This window comes from Pelodiscus sinensis, chromosome 1 (assembly GCF_052426305.1).
Source record: "Pelodiscus sinensis isolate ZL-2025 chromosome 1, ASM5242630v1, whole genome shotgun sequence".
Classification (NCBI taxonomy): Eukaryota; Metazoa; Chordata; order Testudines; family Trionychidae; genus Pelodiscus; species Pelodiscus sinensis.
The window spans coordinates 219,086,337-219,112,198 of NC_143052.1; the positions used below are offsets into that span (position 1 = coordinate 219,086,337).

The following is a 25,862-nucleotide window of genomic DNA, read 5'->3' on the forward strand; positions in this document are numbered from 1 at the left end:
GGCGGAGAGCCTTCACGGCCAGCAAAATCCGGACTGAGGCAATCGCAGCAACGCGGCTGCATTTAGGGTCCCTGGGCCGGGGCGCAGTGAGATGGGCGGGCCTGCGCCCCTTTCCCCCCCCCCCCCCCCGGGCCGTCCCGGTCCACTCCGGGAGGAGGACGGGATATGGACACGCCAGGAACGGTGGCCCGCCTCATAGCAGGAATGGGGGGGCGGCTGAGATTTGGGGAACAGGGCAGGCAGCAGGGGAACCCCCCCCCGGGAGATATTTAAGGGGGAGGGTGTGTAACAGGGCAGCTGCCCTGTACTGGCCCCTTTAAGAGCCAAACCCTGGCCTGGAGCAGGCCCGGGGAATTCAGCCCAGCTGGGCGGCGTTGGCCAATTAAGGCCCAGCTGGGAGCTATAAAGGGGAAGGGCTGCTTCAGCACAGACAGTGTGTGCCTGGCTGCCGAGGGAGCAGGACGCTCTCTGGAGCTAGGGCAGGGCTAGAGAGTTAGGCTGGGCCAGGGACTCGGACCGCCAATCGGCCAGCCTGCTAGGCCTGCGGCAAGGGTGTGTGCCTGGCTGCCGAGGGAGCAGGACGCTCTCTGGAGCTAGGGCAGGGCTAGAGAGTTAGGCTGGGCCAGGGACTCGGACCGCCAATCGGCCAGCCTGCTAGGCCTGCGGCAAGGGTGTGTGCCTGGCTGCCGAGGGAGCAGGACGCTCTCTGGAGCTAGGGCAGGGCTAGAGAGTTAGGCTGGGCCAGGGACTCGGACCGCCAATCGGCCAGCCTGCTAGGCCTGCGGCAAGGGTGTGTGCCTGGCTGCCGAGGGAGCAGGACGCTCTCTGGAGCTAGGGCAGGGCTAGAGAGTTAGGCTGGGCCAGGGACTCGGACCGCCAGCCGGCCAGCCTGCTAGGCCTGCGGACAGGCCTGCTGGAGAGACATCAATCCCCCGGAAGGGGGGCTCAGAGCGAGTGATTTGGGCACTGCCGGAGGGCAGTGTGGCGAAGAGAGCAACGCGACGAGAAGATTCCAGAGGGGGAACACCACGTGAGCGGAGGCCTGTGCGGGCGGAATGGACTGATTCCGGAGACAGATGACGGACCCCCGCTACGGTGGTGAGTGACCCCCTCACAGCTACCATATCAGTGGTTAAATATAGATCATTGTATTGTCCTACCATGCCATCAACAAACTGTTATGCTAGCAGCCCATGTAGTTTTGTAAAGAAAAATATAAAGTCCGATTGTGTTCACGGGATACCATTGGACAGATTATTGAACAGGTTGTGTTGATCAAAGCATAAGAAGACTATATCAACAAGACAATATGGGTATGACTACACTGCGGCGCTATTTTGGGATACTTCCGGTATTCCAAAATAGCTATTCTGCGTCTTTGAAACAAGTCTGTTATTTCGAAATATAACGGGCTCACTATTTTGACGTCCCTGGAAACCTCGTTCCAGGAGGATTAAGGGACATTTTGGAATAGCATTTTATTTCAAAATTTGAAATAAGAAATTGTGAAATTAACTTGAAATAAAATAACTACAATTTGTGTAGCTCAAATTGCATAGCTTATTTTTGAGCTAAGGGTGCCGTGTAGATGCACCCTATGTGTATATAACTTTACTCATCTGTGTGTTCACAGGAAAGAGACACTAGAAAGGAAAACTTCATTCCATATTATGGTTGCACACAACAATTCTCCTTCCCCACTAAAAAAATTTGAAAGTTCCCTTTTTTAAAAAAATGAAAAAGAAGCTGTCAGTAGGTCTGTTGAATTTACTGAATTACGGCAGCCTCCTTTACATTATATTCTCTCTATATTCTAAATAAAATGCACCTCTGCGTTTTAAGGGAACTCTGATTAAATCCCATGAGTCTACACATTTTTATAGCTGATTGCCATGTTTCTATTTGTATTTCCAGCTAATTACTTCCCTTGTCAGGAAAATATTCTCTGATATCCCAAGATGCATTGCAAGCACTTTGATTTCTTTCAGTTTACATCTCACAAAGGCTGGTGCAGAAAATTTAACTTAAATTGGCTGTTGTTATAAGAGTAAGAAACTGGAAATAATCTCTGGGCAGTCAGCAGGTTTTTACTTTGTGTACATAATCCTCGTTGCCATGGTAAAGTTTAATTGAACAGCCCCATAGTTTAATTGGTTTATTTTAAATTGAGGCATTTTTCATAGAATAGCACAGGATCCTAGTGAACATAAGCGAGACAAATGTCTTTTAAAATGTTCCAATGAGTCACATTGCTGCTAGTAACTAGATTAGCGTGGGTACAGTTAAAGTATTTATTTGCTCATATTTCATCTCATACATGCATAACATACTCAGAAAGTGTGTCCTCTTAATACTACAATTGAGAATTCAACATTTTGAATGTAATTAAGTAGTACTTTATTGTAGAGAAGGTCATTTAAAATGGGGCCACATATAAATGACAATTGAAGTTCTGTAGCCTTTCATTAGCATTCTGAGGATCCCTCAATAAAACAAAATTCAATGCTGTTCTACAGTAATGCTCCAAGCTATTACAGTGTATAATACAATTGCATTTTCATAGATCACTATCTGTTCCTTTGTTGGCTCCACTATCAATTTTTGCTTCTAGTAGATTATCAACAATCAAGTTCTCCTCAATATGTGTGCCCTTAAAATTATTTTAAGGACTATTTGCAAAGTCATCCTAAATACCATATTTTTTGCAAAGTGTACAATACATTAAGTAATGGATTCAGATCCCACACATACAAGAAATGAATTTCTGTACTGGCTGGACTGTATTATAAAAGCAGGGAGGGCAAAGTGCAGCCCACGGGTCGGATCCAGGCCATCACCACTGTCCTGCAGCCCAGCAGGAGCCTCCAGCAGACACTGAATTGTAGCATTAAGAGGGCACACTTTATGAGTATGTAACATATGTATAAGATCAGAGCCGAGCAAACAAATACTTTAACTGTACCCTCACTAATTTAGTCACTAAAGCAATGTGCATCACAGCACGATTTTGGAAAAGGCGGTGGGACAGAGGTCACAAAATGAAGCAGGGTGGCCAATAAGCAGCCTGTGGGCTGGGCACAATTCGCCAGAGTTAGCCCCTATAGGGCTGCCACCACTCTATTTACATGTATGTCCACAGGTACAGCTGCTTACAGCTCCCAATGGCTGCAAATCACCAGTCCCGGCCAGTGGGAACTGCAGGAAGTGATGTACCAATTGCACCGCTTCCCACAGCTCCCAATTTCTGGGAACTGTGATCCGTAGCCAAGTGGAGCTGCGAGCAGCCGTATCTCCAGCTGGGCAGGTAAATAAAGTGTTGATGGCCTGCCAGGAGCTAAGCCTGCTGGACCTCTTTAAGATTATTGCCCACACGCGAAATAGAACCTGAACGCTGAGGCCACGGCCCCAGAATGAATGGCTTCACTATGCTATCAAAAAAATTAGGGAAATAGATAAACAATCCTAGCTGTCAGCATATGCTTTTCTGAAACAACATTTTTTGCTGAATACCTGCCATTAATATTTATATAACTTTTCATAACCTAAAAGGACAGGTCTACTTTCTAGACTAGTTTATTTTCCCACTTAACTCTTTCTGAAGGGCATTGGTCTTCCCTGACCTTATTTTTAGTTTAGTTAGAATATGCTTATCCCAAATGCCGATGTCACTTTATTATTTGCTTAAAAAAGGATTTTCCTAGTCAATATTCAGTTCACCACATCTCATGTGTTTTATAAATAAATCACCCATTTCTGAGAGTGATGGACTAGTGTTAATTTGTGTCACCTCTTGTAAAATGTTTGATTAATCTAACAGTCACTTTCCTTTCAAAAACATTCTAACATTGTTTCTAAGCAGACCATTGACACTTAGGTTGCTCTATAATTTTTTCTGTTTCCTCCTAATTATTCAGCTGCCCTTTAAGCATTAATTTATGTTCTCATCTTGTTGTTTGTCTTTTACTCCAACTTCCCTTCCCACTGGAACAATTCTGTCTCCCAAGAAATCATTTGAGGGAGCAGGTGCAAACGCTATGAACCAAAAGCAAATTCTCAGGCAGGCTGAGAGATAGCATACTTTCCTGCTACAGCACAGTATTCATTTTAAATATCAGTGGCAAGAAAAGGGTATAAATATTGGAATTGCCATGCCATACCCAAAGAGTTGTCTATCTAGTCTGTCCTGTTTCTGATTGTGTTCAGTACCACACACTTCAGAGGAAGGTGCAAGAAACCTCACAATTACACATCTGCCTGCCTCAAATGTATGGATTTATATTTATTAATAGTTAAATTGCATGGCTTTTTTTCATTAGAGAAATACATCTCTAACCCTGTTTGGAATTCTACTAAGCATTTTGGTCTCTACTGTATCTATGTCAGTGAGTTACACGTTAATTACATAGGTTATAAATACAAGCTACTACTTTTTCTCATTGTTATATTTGTTGCCTTTTAGTTTCACTGAATAACCCTGTTCACGTAGAAAGGATGAGAAGAAGCTTGCGAAGGACTTACTGTAGCATTTTTTATTTTGCATACAGTAGCCTACTTTCAAGTGGTTACATTTATCCAGTCATAAATCAATTCCTGATGAAATTTAGCCTTTTTTTTTCTTTCAAATTGTTAGAGAAGAGTAAACACACTCTGAGTTGGGGCTATACGGTGATGATAAAAAAGAGTGTGAAATAATTAATTAATCTGATTCATCCTGTTTGTCAAATACAAGTGTTATTAACTGCCTGTAAGAACTGAAAGAATGACATATAAGCAACACCAAAATTACGAATTATTTGAAATTTAATAAACTATACCAGAATGTGTAATATGCAATCTATATAAAACTGGGGGGAGGGAATGTTAAATTTCCCTACCGTAGTTTTCTGTTTGCATCCCTTACGCTCACTTTGCAGCAACAATATTAAAGTGGCTGCTTCCAAAAGCAAGGTAAGGCTACATTAATCGTTGCTACCTCCTCTGCCAATTTGCAAACTGTCCAAATACAAATTGTAACTGGTTACTGCATTAGCTCAATGTGGTTGTTCTCTGGCAGAAACTGTTGCAGGACTGCAATCAGTCAGTGCGCAGGAGGCCAACATAAAATTATAATTATAGGTACATAAGGTAGCTGCTGCTGCTGCTTCAAACATTCATGGTGAATCTTCTCTGAGACTGTCCTGAGAGGTGACTTACACTACAGTAGCTCTTCCAAGAACATGGTGGGGTAACAACCACAAGACCTTCACCATATTCTTCTGTCCCTTAGCTATCTTTGAGAACCTTCTGATGGAACAAACTTTGGAGGGATACTGTGAAAAGATCAGCTGATACGGAGGCATATCCAGACAAACTGATTAGTCTGCTTGTGAGCCTCTCTTCTGCATCTGTATGAATTTTTAGTTCTTAATAACAAGGGTGTATGACCGGCATGCCATTAATAATATCAATGATTATTTGCTGTCATGATGACATTACTGGAAAGTTGTTGAAAGTGTATGTTGCAAGAAAGGTGGAAAATCTTTTAGAAGAGATGACCCAACTTGCTGTTGTAGAAACTATCCAGAAAGACAATAAGCAGCAATATAATTACATGAAATCCACCAAAGGAAGAAAGTTCACATAAAACACACAGTCTAACTTATCACTTAGCAGAAAAATGGTCCGCCTGGGTATAAAGGTATATTGAGAAACAGATGAATTGTGTGCATTTTGGTGCATTACGAGTTCATGAATGACATGAAACTACTGACAGGATATTTGTTTACAGGCACAGATAACACTGGACAACAGTTTTACCATCCCACAACTGAGCTAGGCAATAAAAGCAAAGAACAAGCCAAAATTCACAAAAGGGATAACATTACGTTTCTCAGGAAAGAGAACTGTGATCTTCAGATACAGCTGGGAGAAGTAAAGGAGAATACTATGCTTGAAAATGTCTGACTCACCTGTGAAAAATGGCATTAGGCAAGGATAGTAACAAAGTATGCTGCAGGATATTTCAACTGATGTAGCCATGGGGGTGCCCCAATGTAGCAAGACAAATGCCTTCAGCACTGATATTTATCTAGTGTAAATCAAGGGGTAGAGTTAGGATGCACTTACTTAGCAATCTAAGTGCATCCTTGAAGACACCAGTGAATAAGAGCATAGTGCAAGTTAAACAAGTTGAGATCCTTTTGAGATTTCATCTGGGACTAACATAACTGAGTACAGTACATGTTACTGGAGCATCTCAGTGCAATCCTACACAATCATTATTATTGAGGTTTTTAAGTCCCAACTTGACAAAGCCCTAACTGGGATGATTTAGTTGGGACTGGTCCTGCTGTTAGCAGGGATTAGACTCAAAAATTTCCTAAGCCAGGGGTGGGCAAAAGGGCCTCTGTGGGCTCCATCTGGCCTGCTAAGCAGGTTGATCTAGCCTGCAGAAGTCCTGCTGCTCTCCCCCTAGGGTCAGGGGAGCACACGGCGCTTAGAGTCAACCCTGGCAGTTACCTCTAAGCACTACGCACCGGAGGACAGGAAGCAAGAGACTTCGTGCTCCCCCTGCACCCAGGCCAATCATGACCTGGGGGTGGGGGAGAAGTGTGCAAAGTCTCTGCCCACCCTGCCTCTGCCCTGCCAGGTGTGAGCAGCACTTAGAAGTGCCGTACACTCCTTGAAGGATGGGGGCAGGGCGGGAGAAGACTTCACACGCTCCCCCAGCCCCTGATTGACCTGGGGGAAGGGTAGGAGCGGGCGAAGTCTGCTCCCATCAACAAGGACGCAGGCATCTAGAGGGAACCACCCGTTGTTCGGAGAAGCTGGAGGTTCTCTTGAGGGGCGGGGAGCATGGGCACAAAGACTTCAAGCGTTCCCCCACTCACAGACCATTCTGGGTCTGTGGGCGGGGAAGCACAGAAGTGTCCTGGCCCCGCCCCTTCTACTTGATGCCCTGACCCTTCTGGAGTGGCCCGGATCCACTGCAAAAATTTCTCAAGTAGCCCCCGGTTAAAAATTATTACCCACCCCTGTCCTAAGGTCTCTTCCAACCCTATGATTCTATGGTTCTAATCTTGATTTTCTAATCATGGGTCTTTGTTGAGCAGACCATAGAAGAGGTGCCCAACTCCATGTTGGTTTTCTGGTGTGATCAAATGCTGGTCTGAATTAAAATGGAGGCCAAACATTTCCACTTGTGATCTGTAAAAGTTTGGCACAATGTGTTCCATATATATGTTTACAATGCAGAATCATGTTTTACATGGCTTCCTCCTGAAACCCTGTGTTCAGTTCACACCCATTAATGAACCTCACCTAAAATTGAATTGTAAAAATTTCAAATTATGGGGCATAATATATTGTGTACAAAAAATGTATGGAAAACAAACTAGCTATGGCATTATATATACATGCTGGTAGCTATTTTATATGGAATGGAGAATCCTGCATTATGTGAAAGTGGCGAAGAGTCCTGTGGCTCCTTATAGACTGATTGAAGTGTTGGAGCATAAGCTTTTCTGCATCTGACGAAGTGGGTCTTTGCCCACGAAAGCTTATGCTCCAACACTTCAGTTAGTCTATAAGGTGCCACAGGACTCCTCACTGCTTTTGCAGATTCAGACTAACATGGCTACTCCTCTGATACTGCATTATGTGGTTTGTGTTTTAGGATTAATATGCAGGATTAACATGATATGATTGCAATGCCCCTGAAACCTTTACTAAAATGAGTTATTTATATCATGAGGCTATTGCAAATGAACACAATTTTTTTAAAAAAAGGACGAAGTGAAGTTCTTCCTACTAGAATTTTAGCTAACAGAAATGATCTAATTCAATGAAAGTTTATTTTCAAGTTGGCACAGGATGACCATTTTGCATTCTGTAAAAAGGAGGAAGTGAACTGATAATCACTTCTCAAAGTATTTAAATTAAAGGCTTTTGTGTCAATTCTGCAAAGTGTTGACAGGCAGTAGAAGCTACCACTTTAGTTCAATGCACAACTGCAGTCCCATATTCGAAAGAAAGAACGAAATCTTCTTAGGTGAAAAGCATGAACACATTGTAGTATCAGGGGTGTTGTAACCATTTTTAAAGTGATTGAAAAGATGCATCTGGTGTCTGTTGTTACTTCTTTAAGCCAGGCGGTGACACAGCACTGTTAGATCCAGAACCATTGCTGAGTACTTATGCCAGAAAGCCTTTGAATTGACACCACTTAACTACCTTTCATTTCAGATAGAGCTGCTATCAGATTTTCTTTCCCCTCTAATTTTATAACTACAATATGTTTAAATAGGTCCTGCTGTTAAACAGATACATACATCTGACATTTAACGTAAGTAATGCAACTACAAGTTACACCTCCCTAAGCCGGGAATCTCTGGTCTGGTCGGACCAGGGATGTTCCCAGGCAAGAGAGCCCTGGTGGCTGGGAGTCAGGCAGCAGGAGAGCTGGCGGCTGGGAGCCCTTGGGAGCCCAGTGGGGAGGGGGTCTTGCAGCAGACTGCCAGGGGAGCTGGAGCCACACAAGGAGGGGGACCAGCGGGGAGTCAGGGCTGGGGTTGAGCGGCAGCCTGGCAGAGGAGATGGGGTTATGTGGCAGGCGAGCAGGGGGAGGCGAGGGGGGCATGTGAATTGGGAAGCTAGGGCGTGTGGCAACCTGGCAGGAGGCTGGAGCTGTGCACGCCAGGGAGCTGGAGCTAAAGCTAGGGCTGTGCAGCAGCCTAGTAGGGGAGCCAGATCCAGGGCCATGACAGTGTAGTAGAGGGACAAGGCTGTGGCAGCCTGGCCAGGATGGGAGTGGGACAGCAGCCTAGCAGAGGAGCTGGTCCTGGGCTGCACAGCAGCTCACTGAGCTGGGACCATCAGCAGGCAGCCTGGCTGGGGCCGTTAACAGGGTGACGCACCCAGAGATGAAAGCGGAGCCAGCGGCAGACTAGAAAGCCAGCAGCAGGAGACCTCCCCAGGTCCAACAAATTCATTCATTGAGGACCGGTCGGGTCCCAAGAGTGCTGGACCAGGGAAGTCCAACCTGTAAAGGCAATTGGTGTGGCAATGGATGTACTCTTTCATTTGCTTATGCAGAACCCATGTGCAGATATGAATCGCTATAGTTCCTCCAATGTAATGTAATTCATTAATCTGTATGCATATATAAACCTCAAAGACAACAGGACATGTGCTATCTTGCTGATCTCCTTTGTTTTTCCCTGGGCATAGCTGTCAAGCATCCGTTACGCTCTTTTGTTCCTAGAATCCAGAGGTCAAACTGAAGGAGAGGAAATTACTGCCTTCATCTGAAATTAATTTCGTTCTAGTGAGAGGTGCCTGTTTGACAGCCATTAAGACTGACATTTTCTACTTAGACCACTGACAGATGCCACAAGGACAGCTTCAGTAAGAGCACGCTGTCACCATCGCTGTGCCTTCCCAGAGCCCGAAAAGGACCACTGCAAGGGGCAAGGGAGTATATTATCTTTGCCCAACCCCCAGGCATTATACCACATTCATCAGTGAGGCTTGGCCTACACTGCACAACCAGGTCCATGTAAGGCAGCTCATGTCGACCTAATGATTCCAGTGTGTACATTACAGCCTGGTCCTGCCAATGTAAGTGCCCGTCTAAACTGATATCATAACTCCACCTCCATAAGTGCTGTAGCACTTACTATGGTATAGATGCGGCAAAGCAGTGTCCATGTAGGCGCTGCATTACTTACATCGACGGTTAGAGCCATGACACTGACAAGAAAGCCTGGCAGCTAAAGCCTGGCTGCCCTCTCCAAATCCCAGCCGGGAGCTGAGAACCTGAGGGGAACAGCTGGGCTCCTGGTGGGGAGCTTTTCAGTCGGTGGAAGTGCTCATGGTGAGGACTTGCACCACCAACAGAAGCATCAGTTACTGCAGTGGCTGTAAATTGACCTACCACAGGCTGAACTAGGGCTGGAGTGTAGATGTGCCCTGAGATACCAACACCACATTTCACACAGGCCACCAGGGGCATCAGAGAGTTAGAATCATCATTCACAAGTAACCATTGCTGGATTTGAACTGGGTTCAAAACTCATAACTAGATTTTTGAGCTGTTAGTTCTCTGAAAGTAGCTGTTTGTTCCATATATATGTAGTGATAGTGATTTAATGTAATATGCATTACTGCTTCAGAGGGATGATGCATGCTGATCAGAGTACATTTTTAAAGCTAGTGCTATTCTTACTCATCGTTACAAAATGTCTCATACAGTAGGATGTACTGTCATTACACTCATGTAAAGTAGGGGTACTCAGCCAGGGGTATGCATACCACTGGGGGTACACAGAGACTTTCCAGGGAGTACATAAACTCACCTAGATATATGCCTTGTTCTACAACAGTCTACAGAACAAGCACTAGTGAAGTCATTAAAAACCAAAAATTCATTCAGAAAACCACTTGTTTATACAGTTCTATATTCTATACACTAGACAGTAAGTACAATATTTACATTCCAATTGATTTATTTTATAACTGGTAGACTTACGCGGCCTGGGACCTTCAGGGCAGGAGGCTGGCAGTATATGAAGTGTATGACTCAGGGCACTCAGGACACTGCTTGGGGATGTGGAAGGGGTGCAAGAGGCTCGGAGTAGGGGAAGGAGCAAGAGTTGGGGGGAAGGGGACGAGGAGGAGCTCAGAGCAGAGGGTCCCATCCAGCACAGGCATTTTCTCTCTCCCCAACCCTCTACGCGGCTGTCTTTGGACATGCCTACCCAGCAGGGCAAAAGTCAAATTAAGCTACACAACTTCAGCTTTGTCAATAGTGTAGCTGAAGTCGAAATAGCTTAATTCAGCTTTGGAGCTGTCTACACAGCAAGAAGTTGAAGGAAGAACACTTTTCCTTCCACTTCCCTTACTCCTCATGAAATGAGGGTTACAGGAGTCAGAGTAAGAAGTCCTCCAGCTCAACATTACTTCGAAATAATGGCTTGCTGTGTAGACTTGCTCTTTATTATTCAGAATAATGTCAGTTATTCCAAAATAAGGCTGCTGTTTCCTTAGGTGGCAATGAACACTAAAAATCTGTGTTCAGTAGCCTGCACTCGCTGTCTAGTGATTTCCAAATTGATTTTAAGATGTTGGTTTTGATTTATAAATCACTAAATGATTTATAAATCATTCTAACAGATTGGGTGTCTGCCAGTGAAATATAACCCCAGGGTGGTTTGCATAAAAGAGTGGGAGTGGCTGGCAGGATATTCTCATCTAGGGCACTCTGCCTTTGGAACTAAGGCCTGCTCTATATTAGGAAATTAGATTAGTGTAACCATCCCTGACCTGATCTACACTGACGTGATCTACATACTTCCCCTAGCTGAGGAAGCACGTCCTGAGTTTCAGAGACCCACTTAAGATCCCAGACGAGCCCCCACTGGGCGGATTTGAACCGAGGACCTCTAGAGCTTTGTATAGGAGCCTCTACTGTTTACGCTAAAAGCCAGCGGGGCTCTCATGTTCTTATCTGTTGCTGTGGTCTAGGTGCCACTGCATGGGACAGTGAACCACACTAGGTGTGTGGATTACATACACACTACAAAATTTCTCTCACCAATGTAAGTGTCATACTATACTGTCATAACAACTCCACCTCCATGGGAAATGTAGGGCTTATGTCAATGTAGTTAGGGTAACACAGTGTTTCTCTAGATACTGCATTACTTACAATGACTGTAAGCCAACATTCTTGTCAATTTCATGGCTCCATGCTGAAGCCATGAAATTGACAAGAAAATCCAAGGCTGTTGGTGGGCTCCATTTAGAGCCCAGTTGCCTCCTCCCATCCTGGCTCCCCACTTAGGGTGGCAAGAAGCCTGGGGACAACTAGGTTCTTGGAGGTGAGCTGCACAGAGCTGAAAGCCCTGTGTCTCAGCCCCCCCACTTTGGCCCCATTCAGTCAGTGGAAGTGCTACTGGTGAGAACACCATCAGAGACAGAAGGTGGATAATCAACAGTAATTATTGCAGTGGCTGTATGTTTATCTAATTCAGGTTAACTTAAGTTTGAAGTATAGACATGGTCCCTGACGGAGGCTGTTAAACTGACCTAGCCCCTAGTGTAGATAGTACTAGGTTGGCCTAGCTAACATAATAATATTGTTGAAATAATCATAGCAATAGGAGAAACCCTCCCATCAGCACAAGAAGCATCTCCACTAAAGTATTTAAATGGCCAACAGCAGTGGTGTAACCATGCATTTTAAGGGCAGCCAAACCCTATCTTCTTTCTTGTATCTATAAAAGTATGCTAATGTTCAGCTTGTTCCTCTGATCCACAAGGAAATGGATGTAGGGAAGGGCTGGGATGTCACATGCAAACATGACTAATTTCGGCTGTTGATGTGGATTTGTGTTGATATGGGGCAAATAGATGGGCTCGCTTATTTTAGAGTGTTTAAAAAAAAGTTAAGGGCACTTAGAATACTGATTGGGTGCTGGTCAGTTACAGTTTGTAAAAATAAAAATAAATAAATAAATAGCTAGTTGTCATTAGGCTAATGGCTCCCAGAGGAACAGAGGGCCGAGTGTTAATTTATTATTTTCATGAGCAGTAAATCACACTAAATACCAAATTATACTGGCCCTAGGTTGTGTATCATAAAAGGCCTTTTTGACTGTTCTAGAATTTTGATCAGAGAATTTCTGCGATATTTTGAAAGGCAGTGAAACAGCATGGGAGCTCAACATATTACAACAGAATTCAAAAACAAACAAAAAGTGCAGACAGACGTGATAATTACCAGTCACATATTAACTTTGAAAATGTGCTATAAATTTACAGAATTAATGAGTGCTGATGCACTTAATATAGCAAGTTAGAGCTCTGTTCTGAGCCACAATAATTAGACCATCATTCTGAGACTATCATCATTCTGGATGTGGAAGAACACAGGAATCAGGCTTAATGGTTATCTTCACTAGCTGGATGCTACTGTTAAAGCAAATGACAGCTATATATGAAGAAGATCCTTTCTAAATTCTTCACTAGGCCTTTGTAAAAATGGCAAAAATTCACAGCACTAAAAGATTCTTTCCAAAAATATACCTGACCCAGTGCGTATGGGAAATAATCTTTGGGAATTTTAGTTACCGCTGGGCAGTCAAATTCAGTAAAGCTAATAGTTACTTAAACACTAAATGACTGTAAAATATTTCTGAAAGAATCCTCTAAATGGAAATACAACAGTACCTCGAATTTCATCTGGGAGAGTGTAAAGGTAAGAAACCAGAAGAAATTATTAATGGCAGCCATTGACTTTTAAAAGCATCTCTGCTGGCTAGTAACTAGAAGCACTAAAACACAGTAAGATACTTAAAGTACTGACATGTCTTCCTGCCTGTACAGTCATGTGATATAGCAGTAAATTTTGGATGGGAAAAAACTCTCAAGTCCAGGGATGAGACCTAATTGACAATACAAGGTTGGACTAGTGTAGGCTAAACTCTCCCATCCTGGGCTGTTTATACACTTTGTTAAACACCATGAAGCCTGTCTAAATTTGTGTACCAGGTTGCCAGGGCCACAACACTATTGAGAATCTATATGCTGAAGCCCTGTGCCCCACACATGCCACCTACCTCCACTATGTCCCCTATGCCTACGAATGAGTTCTTAGTCTGTCTGCCTCAGTTTTTGTTCTGGGACAATTCTCCCTTAACTAGATTCATGGCTTTTAGAGCTCCTTGTTAACATTCTGGCTCTTTCACCTGTGTAAGAGTATGGCGCAGGTATGAGCCTACCCCAGATTTTGAAAGGAGCTTAGCTCCCATTATGAACAATTAACAAAATTAGAACCACAGGAACTGCTGAGTGCTGAGGCCTTTTGCAATTTTGGACACTTAATTTAGGTGCCTAAACAGGAGCTGAGTTCTTAAGAAATTCTGACCATCAGTTCTAGGTGTTGAACACTCTGAAAATCCCACTGCTCAAATAACACTTTGTCTCGGCTTTGCAGAAGTAAATTAGACTAATAGCTCTGAACAGAGTAAAGCCAAATGACGGTTCTTCTATTTCTGCTCCATTTATTCTTAGCAAAAAAGTGTTCCAAACTACAATCCAAACCAGAACTCCACCTACTGAGATAGGAAAATCTATTTTAATTCAAGGCAGAGTTAAAAAATAATTATGAAAATTTTTAAAGGGAAAATATGCAAACAACGCTGCTGTTTATAATCTAATCATTCCTTTTAATTTCTATCACAATCTTTTAAACCCAGAGGCAAAGGGCCATGGATCTTAGCTGTGCAAGCACACGGAAATCTAAGAATTAGATTACAAAGCAGATAGGATCAAAGAACTTATTTTCTCTTTAGCAGTATGATGAATGTTATTAGGCAAACTAAAAGGCATCACATGCCAGAGATAGAGCAGATTTGTCAGTCCCAGTCAAAATTGATCTTTTGCATCATTTTTTAAACCTAGGGTGGTTTTGTGAATCATATTTGCTGCAATTCTTTACTGTAAGGGTCTCTTCAATGAAATTGCCTTCAGCAGAACATCAAATAACAAGAAAATTGTATCCTTCAATTATCTGGTTGTTTATCAATATAGATTGAACCTCTCTGGTCCAGCATCACTGGGACCTGACCAGTCCTGAACAAGAGAATTTACTGGACCAGGGAAGGTCTCCAATCACTGGCCCCTAAACCTGTCATCGGCTGCTGGCAGGCTGCCCCAGCAGGCAACCCTGCCTCCTCCTTCCACCTCAACCTGGCTGGGTTGCTTGCCCAGCTACTGCTGGCTCCCTGGGCGGCACAAGCTCCAGCTCCTGCTGCAGGGCTCCATTCCTGTGCTGGGAGCAGCCACGGGGCTGGGGCTCTGACCCTGGCCCTGCGCAGCCCCTGCCCTAGCCCTGCACAGTCAAGAGAAGCTACAGGGTTCTGACCCCAGGGCCTTGAACAGCCGTGGAAAGCCACAGGGCTCCGGTCCTATCCCTGTGCAGCTGGGGGAAACCATGAGGCTCCATCCCCGGGGCCCCATGTAGCTGGGGGGGGGGGGGAGCTGCAGGGCTCTGGCACTGCCCTATGAAGCCCCAGCCCAGCCCCACACAGCCAGAGGAAGCCACAGGGCTCCAGTCCCATCCCCATGAAGCTGGGGGAAGCCGCATGGCCCTAACTCCAGCCCCAGCCCAACACAGCCCCAGCTCACCCCTGCACAGCCAGGGGAAGCAGTGGAGCTCTGACCCTGGCCTTGCACTCCTGGGGGCTGCTGGAAGGCTCCAGCCCCAGTCCCGCACTTCCCCCAACTGGGCTGCTGACTCTGATGTCCTCCACCCCCCCTGGCTGGCCTTCCTGCCCTTAGGCTCCCGGACTCCGTGCTCCGGAGCATCTGAGGTCCTGCTGGACCACAGGTGTTGCCAGACCAGAGTCCCGGATTTTGGAGGTACAACCTGTTTCAGAAAAGACTAAGGATATGCAACAGTGAGACACAGCTCAATAAAGATTGGTCAAGGCCATCTCTTTGCGCACAAGCTAGAACAGCTGAGCATTAACACAGTAAAACAGAAGCTGATGCCAACTCAAGGTGCAGAGCAAGAGTGCTAAGTACTAGAGTTATAATACTGAATTAGAGCCTGAGCTAGGTTGTAAAAGCTCATGCAAAATCTGTTCAACCTACTTGATGAAGTAGTCTCTCCCATCTCTGTTTGTCGTCATCTCCCATCCATAGGGAGGGCCCTGGTTCAAGCTCCAGGTTCCTGACGGATGTGGCCAACCAGAAGACTTGTTCCTGTGGCTGCAAATTAGCAAAAAAGAAACAATTTAAAAAACAAAGAAAAAACCATCTGATTTGTCTAATCTCTCAATACTTGCATACCACACCCATCACTGTGGCATCTGAGTATCTTCAGTACCTCTGAAATATTCCCTCAGTCTCTGGGTTGCAGAAAGGAGACTTTTTTAGATTTAATTTCAATCATAACTTATTCCTATAAGTTATGAAGGAATGTGATTCGCAGTAATTTATAAGGTCCCATCTGTGAAAGGAACTTGAACCCAGTCCATAGACGCATGTATCTGCGCACACATATGATTATTTTTTTCAGCACAATCAAGAGAAAACAAAACAGACAGACAAAAGACAGTCACTGCTAAATCCTCAGTCTGATAAACTCCCAACACTTATGGTTAAATCATAGAATCCTTGTGGCAAACTATGCATGTTCATGCACTAAATGGCACAAGAAGGTATGTAATTCCCAATTCCCATGTGATGCACACTCCTGTTACTATGAATCTATTCTTTGTTTCTTATGTGGTAATAAAGAAAATCCATTATGCTTAGGTAACACGGCTGCATTTCTATCACTATTCATTATGCTTAGGTAAGGGAATGCTGCATCAGTTCTATATGCATTCGTAATTGTATCCATTTATTATCCATTACTTCTCCTCCTTCCAATAGCTTCTTGAAATTCTTTTTTTTTTCAGCTAGCTCAGAATTATGGGCACTACACCCAAGTCAAGGCTCTTAAGAGCAAGAACTGAAGCACAGATACCTGAGTGGAATGGGAAGAGATACAGGATACAAGATACATAGATAGGATCCATTCAAAGACCCTACAGACCCTGCATGAGAGGAGACGATCTGACTTTATTTAGAATTTTATAACAAACATATTTTTTTAAAAAACACCATGAAAACCCAAGTGATTAGCTTTTTCACCCCATATAATTAATTCCTTTATTGAGCCCATGCTGGTATTAACTTTTACTCATGGTATTTGTATGAAACATTGTAAGCAGGGGCACTGTCTGATATTTATCTCTAGAAGATTTACTGGTGTTGCTTGGATCCTTAACTCAAATAAGTTTTGGGTTTTTTTCATTTAAATCATTCCTCTGGGGTGAAGCTGAGGATGAGGAGTTCAGGATGCAGGCTGCCCCAGAAAGACTACCCTAGTCCTTTCTCACCACAGCAGCATGGGGCCAGGTAAGAAGTGCCTGTCCATAGCCACTGCAGCTGCAGCAGGCAAAGCTGGGGGAGGGGTACATGTCCTCTGTCTTGGGGACAAACAGGCACACAAACTTCATTTCAGAGTTTTTGTTTGTGTGCCTGCTTGTACAGCTATCTACATTTCAGAGAGTTTTTGATAGCTGTCCTTCTCTCCACTCTTGCTCCCTGTTGGCCCCATGGGGCTATATGTATCATGGTTCCCACCTCCGGCTCCTTGCAGCTTCCTTGTGGTCATTCTACAATATGACTGTCCCTCCTATTAGACCCCTTCCTTTCCATGTTATGAGAAACAATCCAATTCCAGGCACATCCCATTGTCCTGGAACATCCAAACCCTAACTTTGCTTAAGTTATTTTAAGACGCAGCTGCGTACCAATTAGGTGGTCTTAGCTCTTATCTTTTAGGAGGAGTTCATTGAACAAAGAGACTCAAAGATAGACATATTGACTCTCAGACAAAGTTTCTAAAATATATAGTAGATAATGACAACGGATGATACTAATAAATAATACACTTATATCTTCCTATCTTAGATATCGCTAATCCCTCTAGAGAAATACAGACCGAAGTGTAGCCCAACACACACTTTTTTAAAAAACGTGAAAAATAGCCCTCTATGGATAACTCAACAATTCATTCCAAACTGCTAAATTCTGTAACAGTGTACATAGTTTGTCTTTCACAAAGGAAGAATGAATCATTAAAACAAACAAACTAACCTCTTTTTCATTATTGGAAGGCTTAATCACTATTAAGGAAAGATATAGTGCTTCAAAATATAATTTACATATAAAATAGAGAATTACAAGAGTGCTAGAGATTGCCCGAATTTCATTACAAATCACACTAAGCATTATATCTTCAAGAGTAGAAAAACATTCCAATAAGCATATCTAAACACAGGCATTTGCAATAAAACAGAGCTTAGTTCTAATATTTGAGCATGCTGAAAATCTTAATAAAATTAACATTAGGCATGTTAAAAAAACAGATAAATGTCAAATTTGCTACATTACTCCCAGATAAATGCAACGAAACCATTCCTGATTAAAGCAGTTTAACAAATCAAGTATTCTTATTAAGAAGCTAAGTAATGCTTTAAAAAAGAATCTTCAATAATATTCTCTAGCATGCAGACTCATGCATTCTTGCATCCCTCCCAAAGATCACAGGAGATTGACAGAGGAAGATCAGAACAGGTGAGGAGCCTATATTGAAAGCAAAACCCAGACAGGAACCAAAACAATGCCAATGAAAAGGTTGTGACAGAGAACACTGAGGGTTCTTGTGGATACAACAGGGAAGCTATCAACTTTGGAATATCTACCTGCCTGGTTCCAGACACATTAGCAAGGTTTATTCTTCTCAAGTTGGAATTTGGGAACAAAGAGGGTACTGAAAACTCCAACCTAGAGATCCTAGAAGGGGGATTAAATGGGCAGCAATGGCTAGAGAGGAGTCTCTAACGGGGACGCTGAGGCTGCTGCAGGAGCCATCTGTCAAATCCGAGACCAGAAGTTGGAATAGCTAGGCTGAGAGGAACTCACCTAACAATGGAAAGGATAAAGTATGAAAGTACAAGGAAAAATGCATTGTAGGTGAGAATCAGGGGGTCAGGACTTGTGTTGTTTTATCCGTTTTCATTTTAATCAGCCACTCATCTCAAATTCCCAAAGAGAATTTTTCTTGGAGGGGCCTACTACACTCATGTTTACAGAGTTAGAAAAAAGGAGGTTATGGCCCAATTATCCAGTCTAATAGTGGGTGGACCAAGGAGTTCCGCCCTTGAAAGAGGTGCAAGAAACCAAATCTGTCAATAGAAGGATGCATCTGAGAAGGGACTAAAAGTAGTCGAAAGCACAACTTGCCCTGGACCTGTGACATAAAATAAACCTAGGTTGGAAAGCCATTTGTTTATAGCTGGGAATCTTGCCTTTTTCCTAGTTATATGTAAATGATTTCTTGGCTGCCTGTTCATGTGCGTCAGATTCTTCATCCTGAGCAACCATGGGATGGGCAGTCTGCACCCTTGCTAAGTGGAGAGGAAGCAAGACACAGTTTTCAGTTCTTGCTGGGCCACAGACATCCTGTTGGAAGTCCCTTAGTCAATCTATGACTCAGTTTCCCATCTGCAAATTGGGGATGACAGCAATTGCCTACCTCACAGGAATGTTGTGAGGCTAAATATGCTAAAGCTTGTGTGGTGCTCAGATATTACAGTGATGGAGGCAATATAACTAGTTACAAAAGGCAAAAAGTGCAGTTTCCACTGCCGAAGTCCCCCTCTCTGGCAGAAGTACAAGTATCGTTGTAATGTATTGTTTACAGTCTACTGCTGTCTCAGCTGGAAGGAATCATGTGTTCAAAAGGTTGTGATTTTGTTGTTTCAGGAGGCTAACTAACTTAGAGGCTAAAAGCTCTAGCCAGCACTATTACCTAGAGCTTTGCAAAAAATGACCATTTGAGGCCTTGTCTAGAGACACAGTGTTCAGCAAGCTGGGACATAAATGTATGATGCACTAGCATGCCCTACACCAATGAGACACATGGATCATGCTACCACACCTTAGGCGTTTCCTAGTGCCTATAGATCCACTTGGGAATTTTTAGTGCACATCACAAAGCCAGTTAATGTGCAGCAAACTAGCAATAGAGTGTTGCACATTTACCCTCTGGCTAGACAAGCCATTCTTTTACATCCTCTGAGTTTCATTTATAATTCTTCATTCCAATGTATGGAAGCCCTGAGTTCAAATGGGTTCAGGCCTATTACAAAATCAATGGAAATGTGTAAATGTTAGCAAATGAAATCGTACAGAATAGCTATAGCTTTCCAAGTGAGATTGAGTCAGTTTTATCTCAGTATATGTATATATAGAGCGAGACTACATCTACATAAATGGTTAAGTCAAGAATGTTAGTCTAATTGACTTAACCATTCAATAGGTAGGAAAGGCATTGTCCAAGTTCAAGAGGGAACCAGACAGCTCTTGCCAATAGGTGCCGCTTCAGATATATGGCCTACATCTTCTAGCTGTCCACAGTGGTAAAGGGGACAGACAAAAGCCCCACTTGTAGTCATTAACAGCACTTCTGATCACTCCACTTCTGAAGTAACTGAGGGTATGTCTATACTGCCACCCTAGTTCAAACTAGGGTGGCTAATGTAGTCATTCGAACTTTCAAATGAAGCCCGGGATTTAAATATCCTGGGCTTTATTTGCATGTTCCCGGGCGCCACCATTTTTAAATGCCCCGTAGTTCGAACTACCTGCCCGCGGCTACACGCAGCACGGGCTAGGTCAGTGGTCCCCAACGCGGTGCCCGCGGGCACCATGGCGCCCGCCGGGGCATTTGTGGGCCCCTGGTGCATGGCGCACTGCAGGCGCCAGCCCCAGGCGCGCAACACGCACCGGCGCCTGGTGCGTGGCACTCGGGTGGCCCCAGCCCGGGGGCACATGTGGGCGCGCGGCGCCGGTGCCAGCCCCAGGCACACGGCTCGGGCGGCGGCGCCGGCCCCGGGCCCATGGCACAAGGCGCTCGGGGGGCCCAAGGGCACATGCCGGCGCCGGGTGCAAGGGCATCCCCGCTCCTGGAGTGACCCAGGACGCATGGCCCCGCCCCCGGGCACCTGGCGCATGAGTAGCCCCACCCCCTGGGTGCCCGGCGTGTGAGTGGCCCCGCCCCTGGGCGCCCGGCGCGTGAGTGGCCCTGTCCCCGGGAGCCCGGGAGCCTCTAAAGGTTGGGGACCACTGGGCTAGGTGGTTCAAATTAAAGCTCCTAATTCGAACTACTGTTACTCCTCCTGCAATGCGGAGTGTAGACATATGCAGTGTAGACATACCCTGAGGTTTACTCAAAGATGGACTAGAAGGTCAAAACCTAGGGGCTGAACTATTGGATTTGTCATGGGATAGGTACTGGATATGTTTGAAGCTTGTTCTTGCCACCTAGTATGATGCAGGTTGAACCTCTCTAGACTAACCCCCTTAGGACCGGACCAGTGCCGAACCAGAGAATTTGCAGGCCACAGGAGATCGATATCATCTAGCAACATTACCAACACTTCCACTGGGCTCTTAGAAGACATTTAGGAGTAAATTTGAGCTAAACAACAGCACAGAACACTGAGAGTCAAGACTGGTGGCTATAAACAAACTTTACAGGACCATGGAAAACTTGGCCACACCCATGATAAGTGAACATTCAGCTAACTAAAATCATGCTGGACTACAGATGTTGCTGAAACAGAGACAGCCGGACTGGAGAGATTCAACCTGTACCTGGAAATGAAATTGCAGTTTTTTACGGGAATCATCTAAACAGGCCTTGAATTTGAGCTTGGTAGATTAAATACATCTTTAAGTGGGGAGATGTAGCATCTATTTGTACATTTAGGAGCAGACTCTGAAAGGCAAATTGTTGCCTAATACAGAAAAGATGATACTGGATATGAATGGTAGCCAGACCAGATCGATCATTCTCCTGATGCTTATAATTCCATCAAGCTGATTGTCTACTAGAAAAAGAGAGAAAGAAAAGAGCTAAACCACACCAGGAAGCAATATTCTGCTTCAGAATACTTCAAGGTAAGATCAGAGTTTTAGCATCTGCAGATTGGCTCCCAGTGTAAAATCAGCTAGCTTATTGATCAGATTGTTTCTTGTCTTTACTTACAATGAGATATTGGTAATGTGTTCTTTGAAAGCCCAGCGCAACACCTAGATACACAGACTTTGGGGTTGTGATCCAACCTGTACCTATTCAGGAACATGCCGAGCTGTTCATTGGCTGTTGTATGTTCATTGGCTGTTGTATGGTGTATAGAAGCAGCTGGAAACTGTTGTTTACAAGGCTTTTGCAATAGCGGGCCACCTCTTTCATGACAGCATTGAGGATTTCTTTTAGATGATGAAGTGGGTCTTCATCTTGTTAGTCTCTAAGGTGCTACAGGACTATTCATTGTTTTAAAGTTACAGACTCACACAGCTACCCCTCTGAGACTTTTTAACATACAAAATCTATTCAGCACATGCTTCCAGGAACGGCCCTAGACGAGCTGCCAGCAACTGGTGCCCTAGGTGAAACGCGTGATCGGCGCCCCCCACCTCCAAGACTCTCAATGGCCGTTTAATTTAGCGCCCTAGGCGACCGCCTAGTTCACGCCTATGGATGGGCCGCCACTGCATGTTTCCAAAGCATAACATATTTTAACCTGAGCTTTCCATTTACTAAATGCAGAGAGCCCTTGTGAGTGAAATTCACCAAGACTAAACTGTTAAAGGGTATCAGTGAAGTCCACTGAATTACATACCCATCTCCAGACATCTCTTAAATTAAATCATTTGCCCCTGTATAAAACTATGGTACGCTCCCATCTTGAATACTGGGTACAGATGTGGTCTCCTCACCTCAAAAAAGATATTTTGGCCTTGGAAAGGATTCAGAAAAGGGCAACTAAAATGATTAGGGGTTTGGAATGGGTCCCATATGAGGAGAGGTTAAAGCTACTGGGACTTTTCAGTTTAGAAAAGAGGAGATTGAGGGGGGATATAATAGAGGTCTATAAAATCATGAGTGGTATGGAGAGGGCTGATAAAGAAAAGTTATTTATTAGTTCCCTAAACAGAAGAACTAGAGGACACCAAATGAAATTAATGGGTAGCAGGTTTAAAACTAATAAAAGAAAGTTCTTCATACAGCGTGTAGTCAACCTGTGGAACTCCTTGCCAGAGGAGGCTGTGAAGGCTAGGACTATAATAGAGTTTAAAGAGAAACTAGATAATTTCATGGAGGTTAGGTCCATAAAAGGCTATTAGCCAGGGGATAAAATGGTGTCCTTGGCCTCTGTCAGAGGCTGGAGAGGGATGGCAGGAGACAAATCGCTTGATCATTGTCTTCGGTCCACTCTCTCTGGGGCACCTGGTGGTGGCCACTGTTGGCAGGCAGGATACTGGGCTAGATGGACCTTTGGTCTGACCCAGTACGGCCGTTCTTACGTAAATGAGAAAATATCTACTACACTACATAGTAATAAATGCAAAAAGATGCTGGCATTTTGTTAACTTAAAGAAAGAAGAAGTGACAGCTGTAACACATTTTAGTACAAGGTCTGTCCATTTTATAGGCAGTTTATGTAAAAAAAGGTCCCATATAAAACAATTTAATATAAGTTAGTAAGTATGCATCAGTAATACTTTCCATTTACTCTAGCAGGATAGTTTTTACACAGTAGCTTCAGTACAGCAAATCAGTAAGTAAAAAATTACAGCCAGTGAAAATGTTAGCAAAAATATTTTACAAGGCCTATTCTGCCCATATCCAGTAACGATTTGGTGGAGGTGAAAGATCTCAAAGCACTTTCCTATAGGAGACAAGTCTAGTTCCACAGCCAACCATTTCTCTCAACCATGTAACTCAACAAGAAGGATTATAATCTGCAAAGGAATCCATCTATATGGCAGAGTCCCTTGTCTGCATAGACCAGTTGATAAGAGTCAGAACCTGACAGTGTGTGAGAGCTACGGAGTGCACAATAGCGGCTTTATTTTATTACCAGCCAGGCAAAGGGCTTAGTGGGTCCTCAAAATCAAGTTCTGTTCTCTTTTCCATGCTGTAATCTCTAACATTTTTATGCTGTCATACATGTTGTTCCCAATGAGAACACTTAAAAAATTAAACAAGTTTTTGTACCCCAAACACAAATGATATAAAATACTAAACCCTGTGTTTATGTTCCCTCCACTCCCGGCATCTTTAATTACTATTAAGTTTATAAGCATTTACTTTGTATTTCTTATGTTTCATCTAAATAGTGGAAGGATTATAGTTTAATCTTCTTTAAAAGTAATCCTTTGAACAACACAGTGTAACAGCAGTGCACTCACAGGAAACTGCAGAACTTGAATAACCAGGTTTCACAACACACCTAAAGGCTCACCACTATGCTATAAATATCCGCATACCACTATCCATTAAACAGAGTTAGAAATATTGCCACACACAATGCAGTTCAGTGTCAGTATTTGAGTATAAGATATTAAATGAGAGGGAGGAAACAGACAATTTGGCCTAGAATGTCACATTACTTCTAAAGGTATTTTAAGCTTAAAAAAAAAAGCCACTTCATTTTCTTTGAAAGAGCATTGTTACAACAATGGCAGCACTCAAAAAAGTTCATAATTCAGTATTTTTCACCAATGAAAAAATGTGTTTAATATAGCACTGTGCATACTGGTTAGGTGTATTTGAAATTGCTCGTGAACTGCCTTTCTGACTCACATGCGGCACAGTTTCTCACTACAGAAAACCAGTTATAAAAGTTGTAAAGAAATTCGAAGAGACAGACCTAACAAAGGTTGGCCTTTTACTTTGCTTCAAAGAGTTAATATACTTAAACCTTTTTTTTTTCTGTCCTGGATGCCTACATTTAGCCACCTAAATTCAGAGCTAAATAGGAAGCTAACTAAATAAGGGGTCTGCTCTTTTTCTTCAACAGTGCTGAGTTCCGGAAGCTTCAACTCACTTCACTAGAAGCCTGCTGGTACTGACCACTTCTGAGAAAAAAAGAGGGGGAAGCCAACTATTTGATTAAACAAGTTGTGTCCCTAATTTTAAGCACCAAAGCTTAGATGGGTATAATTATATGTGAGATGGTAATGTATGCATCCAATAAATTATAAAGAGCTTGTAATACTAATATTTCATAAGTGGTATCACAATGGCTTCCTCATAAATTCTATTATCTTGGCTACTGTCCAAGTACTTACTGCAATTTTCCATCATTCCTGAAAGCACTGTGTCCCAGGGGATTTGCAGTTTGTCTAAGAATGACCTTTTACCACAAGTAAATTAGCACTGTCAGTGCTTTAACATCAGTATTGGACATACTGTTACCTGCAAGTGAGACTGAGGAGAAGGCTGGAGACTTGGCAGAACTAGTTTAAGTAAAAGCACCATCCACAAAATATCCAATTTATCTGCATGTGAGTGGACTCATATTTGGAGAATATTGAAACAGTGCTGTTAGGTGTGACAATTCTAGGCCCGAGGAGTTATATAATTATATTGGTTTGACAGTGTGCTCTCTGTCCAGGATCACTTAAGCATAGGTCCTAAATTACCATACCTGACCTAGATAGCTTAATTCCTTATTCTTGTTTAGTAGTACCATTACTTTTACTTCAAAATACCACTGAGAGACAATGGTCTCCTCTGAAAATTGGTGCCAGTGCTGATCAGTACACCAGCCAGAGATTACATTCGTAATACAATCTGCTACTGTCCTAACTCCACAGCCCAACCGTGTTATTTCTATGCCATTTAATCTGCCCCCGCCTCAAGAATAAAAACGCTTAATTCAGTTTTCCTCCATTCCAGAAGAACCTCCACTGACCCACTAGCCCCGTCAACCTTTCTATTTTAATTTGAAAAGAGAGAGCTTTAAAAAAGAAAAGAAAAAGAAAAAGAAAAAGAAAAGAAGACTGCAGCACTGTGATATCAAGATACATTGTCAAATCCGCCTATCAAAGCCCTATTGCAGAATGAGAGACTCCAGCAGGCGCAGGGTAGATACCGGAATCTTGATGCCTGATCAAGGAAAGCTGAAAGGGTTGTTATCTCTGCACACACAAAAATATTGATGAGAAAATATTTTACAAGGCCTATTTTGTCCATATCTAGCAGCTATTAGGCGAAGGTAAAAGATCTCAAAGCACTTGTCTATAGGAGACAGCTCTGGTACCACTGCCAACCATTTCTCATTCAAAAAGAAAAATTATACCCTGTAAAGGAATCCACCGATATGCCAGAGCCCCTACTGTTTGCATAAAGTACTGGATAAGGGTCAGGACCTGGCACTGTGTGAGCGAGATACAAGAAGATAAAT

General features: G+C 43.5%; 1 protein-coding gene across 2 annotated transcripts in view; it reads right to left on the reverse strand.

The window, feature by feature from the left end:
• FRMPD4 (FERM and PDZ domain containing 4) overlaps positions 1-25,862 on the reverse strand; it is a 440,511-nt gene that overhangs the window by 151,598 nt on the left and 263,051 nt on the right. For both annotated transcript variants that reach the window (XM_075914867.2, XM_025184488.3), the window contains exon 2: positions 15,637-15,753. In XM_075914867.2, the coding sequence (XP_075770982.1) occupies positions 15,637-15,753 (117 nt within the window). The remainder of the gene's footprint in view (positions 1-15,636; positions 15,754-25,862) is intronic.